Below are 12,162 nucleotides of genomic sequence, written 5' to 3' on the forward strand. Positions count from 1 at the left end.
TATTTGTAGTAGTATTCGGTAGTATATAGTAGTAGTAGTAGTAGTAGAAGTAGAAGTAGTAGTAGTAGTAGTAGTAGTAGTAGTAGTAGTAGTAGTAGTATAGTAGTAGTAGTAATATTAGCAGCAGCAGTTATAGTAGTATCTCCTCTGTTTGCCATAGGGTGGTTTAGTTCAACTAACCATACTATCCATGAATGATGACTGAACAGTGATACTGGGTTCAATATGTGACTGGTCATCCTCATAAGGTTCTTTTCGTTTTGATAACAACGCGACGATGACCCTTCTCATAGAATCCCCAGTTACTTCGGTTGCAGAGCGTAGATCATCAAGAAGAACATGGCCTACCAGTGGTAGTGCGGGCCTTGGCGCAGCTTCATCCGTCAAAACCTGAAAAAAATCAGGACGGAAATAATTTGGCACGAAATTCGCCCAGATATCGAGGCGTATATTTTTCAAGGTCGAATAGATTTTAAAGGTCAAAAATATAAGCCAGTTCGTAGTTCCTTTCTGCGCATGATCAAAAGATTATACGCATGATCAGAGGAAGGTCATTTGTACTAAAGTGACATGGTGGTTCAAAATCTAATGAGATAAGCACCAACTTTGATGTCTTGATTATTCATATATTCTTTTGAATTGTGGTTTTCATTTACATCCACAAAAAACAACAACGCGTCCACGAACGACTGCATGGTTTTCAGTTTGCCAAGTACATTGTGCAACATGCTATGATATGCATTCAAAGTAGGAATGCAACAAATACCTTCATAAAGTGTTCATTGGTGTGCAATTCTAGTCACCTGGTCTATTCAGTTTCTTCATCCTGCTATGTAAGGCAAGCTTACGTAATATTTTGCTTTGAAATCTGCCTATTATAATGAAAGAAATGAAAGGTCATTTGACCGAAAATTGTCCATGAGTAACTACGAACTGGTCTATTGTACTGTGAAGGAGAAATGATTTTGGCGTGATTCATATTGTTTTCAATTCAATTCATTTATTTTCTCTTTCAATCTTTTTACATTTACAATGATAGTTCAATATACATATTTACAAAATATAACATTTAAATCATTTTTTTATAATACAATAATACCATGAAATCGAAAGGGAAGGAGACCAACTAAAAAGCAGAGCTTGTTGGGTGAAGGCCCCTTTTGTAAGTAAATTATATGAATAAAAAATAAGATAAAATAAAGAAATAAACAATATATATATATATATATATAAAATGAATAAAAAATAAACAAATAAAAATAAAAATAATAAATAATAATAAAAATAAATGATTCAGTATACACTGTATATAGAAATCATAAAACGATTAAACATATATACAAAGAGAAATTAATAAACACGTTTACATATTAAGTTCTGAATTACATTACTTTGGGAAAAAACGATAATCTAATATGAATTCAGAAGATATCTTTTAAGTTTTCCTTTGAAATTGTGTATTGAATTACAATGTATAATTTCCTTTGAAAAAGAATTCCATAATTTTGGACCAGTAAAAACAAATGTCTTCTGTGCAAACGATGTTCTATTCAGAGGTAAATGAAAGGAACTCGCCTGGCGAGTGAAGTGCTTATGAATTGTATCATTTTTTACAAACATATTATTAAAAGGTAATGGTAATTGTTTATTGATAAACTTGAACATTAACTGTCCGAGTTGAAAAGAGTATAAATCTTTAACCTTCAAAAACAGAATATTTGTATGTGCCCTGAATTCTGCATGACTAATAATACGAATCACTCTTTTTTGTAAAAATAAAAAGTCTATTAATTTGAGAATTTGCTACATTACCCCACGCAACAACTCCGTAATTCAAAAAAGGTAAAATTAACGTTGAATACAATGATAACAAAATATAATGGGGTAAGAAGTAACTTAATTTTCTATGTTTCTACCGATGTTGCGAGCAATGATTTTACAAATATTATCAATATGTGCTTTCCAAGAAAGTTTTTCGTCAATGATCAGTCCCAAAAATTTAGTAGATCGCACTCTTTGATGACAATATCATTTAAAATTACATATTTTGGTACACTCGTAATCTTGTTGCTAAATAGCATGTAGCTAGTTTTTTCTAGGTTAAGAGAGAGTTTGTTAGCTGTTATCCAATTAGACACATTTTTTAGTTCGTCATTGAATATTTGCGTCAATTGCTCTGGGTCGGGGTGCGACAGAAATATATTAGAGTCATCAGCGAAAAGTATAAATTGAAGCAATCTAGATGACATATCAATATAATTTTTATGTATAATGAACAAAAGTGGGCCAAGAATGCTGCCCTGTGGAACTCCACAAAGGACAGGTTTACGTTCAGAAATATTACAATCAAGTGAAACGAACTGTGAACGCCCGGTTAGATAATTCTTGAACCACTTTAGTGGTTCCCCTCTTATTCCATAATGAGAAAGTTTATGAAGGAGAATGTTATGATCAACTGTATCGAATGCTTTAGAAAAATCTAAAAACAAACCAATCGTATTCGAAGACTTGTCATAAGCTTTGGCAACTGTTTGAACTAAAGAAAGTATTGCGTGGGAAGTGCTACTCTTTTCCCGGAAACCAAATTGAGTATCAGATAGGATGTTGTGCTTTTAAAAAAAAACATATGGTTCGTATGTGAACCAATTTTTCAAGAATTTTAGATAAGTTTGTAAGCAATGAAATCGGTCTGTAATTACTTGCTAAAAACTATCACCTTTTTTGAAGACTGGTATTATCTTAGAAATTTTCATTGATTTTGGAATATTTCCCGATGATAATGACAAATTGAATATATAAATAAGAGGGTCAATTATATAATTCATTGTTTTTTGTAAAATGTTGTTATCAATGTTATCAAATCCTGCACTTTTATTTGATTTTAGGCTAGATATAATTTTAATTATCTCCTGTGCGTTCGTAGGAGAGAAAAACATAGAACTTTGATCTCTATCCCCCAGATATTGATGAAATGAATGGGAGTTTGTTGGTATACTTCTAGAGAGCTTAAATCCAACTTGTGAAAAGTTATTGTTGAAAATATTTGCCATCTGAACTTTATCTTCAATAATAGAATCATTATGCATAAGCTTAGTTATCTTTGAAAACTTTGGTCCATTATTGATGGTAGAATTGATCAATTTCCATGTTTTTTTAAGATCATTCTTGCATTGATTAAATTGATCATGGTAATATGCCTTTTTAGCAGTACGGATGACCCCTGTTAGTATATTCTTATAATTAGTATATTGGCTCCGAGTATTCTCAGTTAATCTTGATATATATTTATAGTATAATCGATTTTTTTTTTCTATTTATCGAACGAAGAATTGAATTCGTTATCCAAGGTAGTCTGGGTGATTTTTTATAATTTTTGGACTTCGGCTTTGCAAAAGGAATATTTTCATTAACATGACTCACGAAGATATCAATAAATGTTTCGTAGGACTCGTCAACACATTCTGTACTAAATACATCATCCCAAGATTCTTCTTCTAATCTCTGTTTCAAACGAGATATATTTATATCACTATACACACGCCTCTTAGATACATAATCGGGAAGTTTGTTTGGCTGATATTGATTAGAACAATACATGAACATTGGGAAATGATCAGACATGTCTGAAATAATTATACCAGCTTTAAATTCTGAACGTATATTGGAGAAAAAAATGTCAATCAGAGTTGCGGAAGTATTAGTGATTCTAGTGGGTCGAGAAATAAGTGGCAAAAAGCGGCCAGAAAGGAATGTCTCTAAAAAGTCATTTGCAAAAATATTAGTATCACTCGCTAACAGGTCATAGTTAAAGTCTCCCATTATGATACATCTTTTGTTTTGAACAGAATGATAATGTAGTAAATTATTTAAAGTGTCTAGAAAATCAGCACTATTGCTGCGAGGAGGCTTATAAACAACTCCCAATACAGTTTTTCTGTTATCACGATCACTAATTTCAATAAATAAAGTTTCTGCAGTTTCATTCATTAAATTCATGTCTTCAATAATAACATACTCAAATTGACTCGACACAAAAATTGCAACACCACCACCAATTTTATCAACACGATTATTTGTAAGTATATCATAACCTGGGAGTGCATTCATATTAATATATCTATCTGACAGCCATGTCTCAGTTAAACATATTACTGTATTTTGGGGAACACCTGAGTTATCTAAAAATAAACGAAATTGTTCAAAATTCTTGTTAAGGCTTCTGATAGTTAGATGCAAAATAGACAAGCAGGAAGAAGGTAAACCTTTTACTCACGATAATTGTTCTGAACATAATAGGACATGCACATCTAACACAAAACTGGAAATGTTCGCTTATTTTGCAATTTTCTGTGATATATATTATTGAACTTGGCAAAAAATGCAAAAATTGAGTCTTTTGTAATTTTATTAAAATCGAATGATGTATCTTATAATCCACACTTCAACATGTCATCTCTGTATGACGTGGTTGAATAATGTCTTTTATTATTATTATTACTAATTCCTGAAACAGCAAATGAGTCAATGATTATCACCGGATTTGATAATGCTATTTTATCAAAAGAAAATTGTAAAGCTAGAAAACAATACTTAGCTATCTGTCAAAATGATATCAACCGCCATTACAGAAAGCTGTTAGACTTACTATGTCTTCATTGCAGTCCTTTGGATAAAAGTCGACAACGTCAGAACTAGCCTCGATGACTGAAATCGGTCTGCTGTCAGTTGAAATCTCAACTCCTACATTGCTTCCTTTCGACTGAAAATAACATTATTTATGATTATTAACGAATAGACATGTAGTGGTCTTCCTAAAATCACCATTATTGATGTTACTGGAAAAAAAAACATAATTAACTGAATAAAGACGTAGGGAATATCATCTTACCTCCTCCGCAAAAATGGTGTATAATGTTTGGCAGGCTTGGAGTTTCAAAATAAGGAATACCTAATTTTGAAACTCCAAGCCTGCCAAATATTTGGATACATATTTAATAAGCCTAACTAAATTTAACGCTTAGATATCTGTCTTGGACCTCCCTAGCTTACCCTCCCCCTTCTTCCTGATGTTTCGCTTTCATTATTCAAGTCCAAATTTGAACACATGTACAAACAGATGGCGGTTAAAGACCCTTTTGATTTGATATCTTGTATTTTCAACAGACTATGTGACACGATATGGTTTTGTGTATACAATCTCAACTATAGGTTAACAGGTGTGTAGGATTACAGACTCTTTGTGTTACATATTTCTGTTCGGTGTGCTGGCAAGAAAAGCCAAGCCAGCTCACTCTGACTTTTGATTTTGGAGAGGAAGGTCCGTTTTGGGGTGTTTCCTAACCAAGGAAAAGGGCGTGTGCCACAGTGCGGGCAGGTTCCTTTCTACTCATGCCGAATTGTAAGTAATGTTTGGTTTATATGGTTTTAATGTTAATACAATTCTTATGCTTAATATGGCATGTCTGTTTTCAGAAAGAAAGATAGATTTACATATATATATTCTGCTCATTTTGTCACCAAATTACATATATTTCTTATCCTACTCCATTCTTCAAAGCGAATACAATTATTCTTACTAAAATGAACAAAGTTGTATTTTGCTATTTAAAGTCGTACAATTATGTGTCATTTATAAAAACCTTGTTTTGCAAATTATGAATATTTCATGTGATACCTCCGGTGAAGGAAACGTATTTTGCAAGTCTGTTAAAGTCAAGTATATAATCGATCTACGATTCAGAGAGAAAGTTAATTATATTAGATTTCTCAACTGTTATGTATTTTCTTGACTATCATAAAGCTCATGCTAATAGGAGGTTGTTATTTATTTACTTTGATAATAAATATGAAAGCTAATTTCGATAAGCTGATATCTTTGTGAATAGGATATTGTTAGGGCCTTTGCTGTTAAGTATTTGGTCTATTCCTATTTTAGGCGGCTGTCAACCTAGGGTCAGCCCAGGGTTAATGTAGAGTCAACGTAGGTCAGGGTAGCACCTACCCTCTATGTCAAGGTCATGAGTCACAGAGGGGAATGACTCACTTCAGTCAGCCGAAGCTACGGTTCGTCGGACTCGACCATAATTCTTCCTAGTTACAGCTTCAACTCAACTCTGGTTCTTCGTTCTTCAAGGACACGTGTCTTCGCTGACGATGTCAGTCGCGTTTTCATCGTCCCCTCTTCGTAGTCGTCGTGGTTTGTCGATCTCTTCTGTTTTTCGAACTCCACATTTACCCGATTAAGACTTTCGGTAACATAATTTAAAGGCCTATTTTCAGATCGATCTCTTCCCATAAACAATCAATGAAGATTATACTCCTCTTATGTATATATGCAATTTTATGATTTTCGATATGCAAAGATTTATTGAATATCCATTTGCCAATATACTTATGTTCTCAATGATTGAATGTTAATGGCTTATTATATTTTGTGACATTAAATTGATCACTTCATTTATATCTTGAATATCCTTTGGTCTTTTATTCAGGGTGGTTAAGTAGCCTGTAGATTAATAAGTTAACCAGAGCAGTTTCGCTCGTGACATTTGGGGGCTTGTCCGGGAGGTACCTAGCTGTAACATTTCTAGTTAAAGTCAAGGATTATTCATGTTGAAGGGAAATAGTTAACTGTCATATTCCTATAAATTTTCAAGGCTTATTGATGTTGAAATTAGCGAGTGTAACATGTATGTTCATGAGATGTGTTTATTGGTTTTGTCCTGATTAGTTATTTCAGATCAGTGACATTTGTGACGGTTCGAGGAGACGGGAACTCTCGCACTGTGGTTGCAAGCTTCTGGCACAAGCAAGTGACATTGGGATATTGGTAAGAGAAAGCAAATTCTAAACAAAGAGTCTGTTAACCTAACATATCTATTTCTAACAGTTTAGGATCAACCATGGATTCAAATTTGTTTGAGTTAGGGAGAGAGTTAGGCTTTACAGGTCAAGACCTTTTGTCATTTGTTGAACAGAGAGAAAAATTAGCTCGAGATGAGCGACATGCAGCTAGGGAAGATAGGCAACAACAGATCGAGTTACAAAAACAAGAGGGAATGTTATTAGATAAGAAACTTGAATTAGCTCGTATCCAGAGTAGTTCTGAAGTAGGAAGTAGTGACGGTGACCGTCGTTCTTTGGCCCCTTCCCCTAAACTCCCTCCTTTCACGGAAGGAAAGGATAGTATGGATGCATATCTTAATAGATTTGAACGCTATGCTGAAAATCAGGGTTGGCCACAGACTAGCTGGGCCATAAGTCTTAGTGCTTTACTTCGTGGTAAGTCGTTAGATGTATACTCAAGGTTATCAGCTGATCAGTCAAAAGATTATGCAACACTGAAGGATGCTTTGTTGAAGAGATTTGAACTCACGGCAGATGATTTCCGTAAGAAGTTCAGATTTTCTAATCCCGAGGTAGGAGAGACTCCTAGTCAGTTTGTTGTGAGGTTGTCCCATTATTTAGATAAGTGGATAGAATTGTCTGAAGCTCAGCACTCATATGATGGTATTGTACAATTACTTCTAATGCAGCAAGTCTTAGAGAAAGGAGGTCAAGCACTAGCTTTATTTCTAAAAGAAAGAAAACCAAAATCTGCTGATGAAATGGCAGGTCTGGCAGATACATTTGTTGAGGCACATGGGGGTCGCTATGGAGTACCTAAAAAGAACTCCCCCTTGAACCATAAGAGTAAACCTAAGGGTAGTACTGCGGTATCCAATGCGCCAATTGCTGAGATCAAGGTTAAGGGTGAACAATCAGGCCATCGTAGGAAGGGTCCATGCTTTGTTTGTAACAAAATGGGTCATTTTGCGCAAGATTGTAATGTTAGACTCCAAGGCGCGAGTTTAGTTAGTTCTCAGAAGCCACCAATAGGTAAGCGTAGGAACCAAAAGGATCAGTTAAGAGAAACTCAAGATTTAGTAGGGAAACAGACATCAGGTAGTTGTCCCACTTGTAGTTCTTCTGGGTCTCAGGAAACTCAGATCACTGATAGTGTAGAGTTAGGAGAGTTCTTAGTGTCTTCTGCTGAGTATATTGAATCTCCTTCTAAAGAAATTCTCGAAATAGAAAAGCATAGGGAAGTCACTAGTTTGTGTGCTACTTGTAAGCGACGTTGGCATGATAAGCTTCCAGTTAGGAATGGAAAACTTGAATCACATGATGTGAGTGTCCTTAGGGATACAGGTTGTTCAGGTGTAATCGTGAAGAAGTCACTGGTATTGCCAGAACAGTTTACTGGTCAGTCTAAGTGGTGTGTCTTAATTGACCAAACAATTAGGAAGTTCCCAATAGCTAGGGTCAACATTGATTCTCCTTGGTTTGTTGGCAAGGTAGAAGCTTTGTGCGTAGAGACGCCTGTATTTGACGTAGTTCTTGGTGAAATTGACAATGTGAGACCAGCAAAGGATCCAATTCCAGATTGGAAACCTGGTCAACCATGCAAGTCGCATGACAATGTGAACATGGCAGTTCAGACTCGAGCTCAAGTTCGTGAAGCTCAGCGGCCACGGCCGACTCTGAAGGTTCCGTCAGCCATACCTGATGTTTCTTCAGAAGACATCAAAGAGGCTCAGATGGCTGACCCAACGCTAAAGAAAGCAATGGAGTATGCTAGTTTGAATAGTAAAGATCGTGAAGATAGTGAAATTTCAGGACATAGTTCATATTTTGTCTTTGATGGTGGATTGTTACACAGGGTTTTTCAACCAAAGTCTGTGCTTAGTGGTAATGAAGTTAGGCAGTTAGTTGTTCCTAAACCTTATAGGCAAGCTGTGTTGAAGTTAGCTCATGAGAGTATAATGGGGGGTCACCAAGGTGTAAAGAAAGTCACTGATAAGGTCTTAGCTAATTTCTATTGGCCTGGTGTCCAAGCAGATATTACTCGGTATTGTAGGTCTTGCGATATCTGTCAGCGAACAGTCCCCAAGGGCAGAATTTCTAAGGTCCCTCTAGGCAAGATGCCTGTGATAGATGTTCCTTTTCTTAGAGTAGCTGTCGATTTGGTAGGCCCAATTAAACCAGTAACTGCTAGAAAGAACATGTATATTCTCACGATAGTAGACTATGCAACCCGCTATCCTGAGGCGGTTGCGTTGGCAAACATTGAGACTAGTACAGTAGCTGAAGCTATGGTAGAGGTCTTTTGTAGAGTTGGGGTTCCCCAAGAGATTCTATCGGATCGTGGTACCCAATTTACCTCGGGGATGATGCGAGAAGTAGGGAGGTTATTGTCGATTCGACAATTAACAACCACACCCTACCACCCCGCTTGTAACGGGTTAGTTGAGAGGTTTAATCAAACACTTAAGCAGATCTTGAAGAGAGTATGTGCAGACCGTCCAAGTGATTGGGACCGGTACTTGGCACCTGTTCTATTTGCGTACAGAGCAGCCCCTCAGGCTTCACTTGGCTTCTCGCCTTTCGAACTCTTGTATGGCAGACAGGTTCGAGGTCCTCTTGAGATACTTAAGGAACTTTGGAGTGGTCAGGCTAATGATTCTGAATTGAAGACTACATATCAGTACATTGTTGATCTTAAGGATAGGCTTGAGAGTTCCATGGAAGTAGCACAGGAAGAGTTAAGTAAGTCAACCTCGCGAAATATGAGATACTATAATGCCAAGAGTAGGGTTAGGAAGTTTGTTGCCGGAGATAAGGTTCTGCTTCTCCTTCCATCAGATCACAACAAATTGCTGTTACAATGGAAGGGTCCTTTCAAGGTAGTCCATAAATTGAGTGATCTTGATTATCGTCTCGACATGAACGGAAAAGTGAAAACCTTTCATGCTAATCTCTTAAAGAGATACATTGACCGGGCAGAAAAGCCTGATGTTCCTTCGTCTGTTGACAAGTCTGAGGAAGATACCACTTCTGCTGGAGCTTTAGAGGTAGTTGTTGGAGCTTCAGTTATAGATGGGTATGAGGATAATAGTCAAGAGACTCCCTCTATTCCAAGTAGTATAAGGATAGGTATCCCAGTGTTAGAAGCACAGGAAACCATTGATGATGTTGAACTTGGTTCTGATTTGTCGACTCAACAGAGACACGAAGTTAGTTCTCTACTTGAGGATTTTCCGGATGTGATGACTGATGTGCCAGGTAAAACACTTTTAGGCAGTCATTCTATTCGTTTGACTTCTGCTGATCCCATTCGACAAAGACCATATCCCGTCCCACATGCACTTCGTTCTGTGATACAGGATGAGACAGAGAAGATGGTCAAAATGGGAGTGATAGAGAAGTCAAATTCACCTTATTCGTCCCCAATAGTCATAGTAAAGAAATCAGATGGCAGCAATCGTTTCTGTATAGATTTCCGTAGACTGAATCGCATCACAATATTTGATGCAGAACCTTTGCCAAGTGCAGATGAAATCTTCGCTAGTCTTTCTGGATCTTGTTACTTTTCTAAGGTGGACTTAAGCAAAGGCTACTGGCAAATCCCTTTGTCAGAAGATGCCAAAGCAAAGACAGCTTTTCAGAGTCCAAGTGGATTGTTCCAGTTTCGTGTCATGCCGTTTGGTTTGGTCAATGCACCTGCCACTTTTAGCAGGGTTATGAGGTCTTTGTTGGCAGACATGAAACACGTCACTAATTATCTGGATGACATTCTCATTCATACTTCGACTTGGTCAGAACACATATCTACCTTGTATGAGCTTTTGGGAAGATTGCGAGCAGCAGGGCTCACTGCTCGACCCAGCAAGTGCCAACTCGGTTGCACAAAGGTAGAATTCTTAGGGCATATTGTCCAAGCAGGTAAGATCCAACCCATGTTGGATAAGGTAGAGAAGATCCGTGATGCTAAGAAGCCTGAAACTAAGAAGCAGCTTCGTGCATTCATCGGATTAGCCAGCTATTACCGGCGCTTTATCCCAAATTTTGCGTCGAAAGCATCACGTCTGACAGACAAGACAAGGAATCGGGAGCCTAACCAGTTGAAATGGACTGCTGAAGAAGAGGCCGCCTTCAAAGTTTTGAAGGAAAGTCTCACACAGAGCCCCATCCTTTGTCTGCCTGATGTTCAGAAGAAGTTCATTTTAAGAACAGATGCATCTTCTACTGGACTTGGTGCTGTACTCCTTCAGGAGCATGATGGAGAGAAACAGCCTGTTGCTTACGCAAGTCGCAAGCTTCTTCCGCGTGAACAGGCCTACTCGACTATTGAGCGTGAATGTCTCGGATTGGTATGGGGAATAAGTAAATTCCGTGTTTACCTTGAAGGTACAGACTTTGTCCTTGAAACAGACCACAAACCACTTCTATACCTCAATCGAGCAAAATGTATCAACAGTAGGGTAATGAGGTGGGCCCTTTCCCTCCAGCCATTTCGCTACCGCATTGAGGCAATTCGCGGCTCCGAGAACGTAGGAGCAGACTTTCTAAGTAGGTTGTAAGAAAAAAGGCACCGAAAATTGAAATGCATGCAATTTATAAGATTGACAATTGTATTGCAGAATAAAACTGATTTAATTTGATTTAAATTTGGAAAACATTTAAGTCGATTCTTTATACACCTAAACCAAGGTAGTAAATTACTGTAAGTGCTATATAGTGAGCATAGTAATATTTCACATTTATCCTGCGAATCATATATTTTTACACATTGAATAAGATTAAACTCATTTCTGGAAGAAAATCAGAGCATTTTCTTGAAATTGGGGAGCAATTGTAGGATCTTATTCAAAGTTAGATAACCCTTCTGTTAAAGTCCATGTTTTGTTAAACTCTTTTGTTAAACTCCATGTACAGATGTGGACTGCATACCTTAGTAACTAAACTATAGGCATGATAGGTTGACTGCTATTTCAACAGGCTGGGTTGTCATAATAAGTAGACTATAGGTTAACAGGTGTGTAGGATTACAGACTCTTTGTGTTACATATTTCTGTTCGGTGTGCTGGCAAGAAAAGCCAAGCCAGCTCACTCTGACTTTTGATTTTGGAGAGGAAGGTCCGTTTTGGGGTGTTTCCTAACCAAGGAAAAGGGCGGGTGCCACAGTGCGGGCAGGTTCCTTTCTACTCATGCCGAATTGTAAGTAATGTTTGGTTTATATGGTTTTAATGTTAATACAATTCTTATGCTTAATATGGCATGTCTGTTTTCAGAAAGAAAGATAGATTTACATATATATATTCTGCTCATTTTGTCACCAAA

The 12,162-nt window shown here is 37.0% G+C and overlaps 1 protein-coding gene across 1 annotated transcript in view; it reads right to left on the reverse strand.

Moving 5' to 3' along the window:
* The window catches only part of LOC129271278 (uncharacterized), a 43,640-nt gene that overhangs the window by 11,386 nt on the left and 20,092 nt on the right, over positions 1-12,162 (reverse strand). Inside the window, exons 8-9 of the mRNA XM_064106638.1 lie at positions 4,646-4,759; positions 181-390 (exon numbers count right to left, since the gene is read on the reverse strand). Coding sequence (XP_063962708.1) covers positions 181-390; positions 4,646-4,759 — 324 coding nt within the window. The remainder of the gene's footprint in view (positions 1-180; positions 391-4,645; positions 4,760-12,162) is intronic.

Source organism: Lytechinus pictus, chromosome 11 (assembly GCF_037042905.1).
Source record: "Lytechinus pictus isolate F3 Inbred chromosome 11, Lp3.0, whole genome shotgun sequence".
Lineage (NCBI taxonomy): Eukaryota > Metazoa > Echinodermata > Echinoidea > Temnopleuroida > Toxopneustidae > Lytechinus > Lytechinus pictus.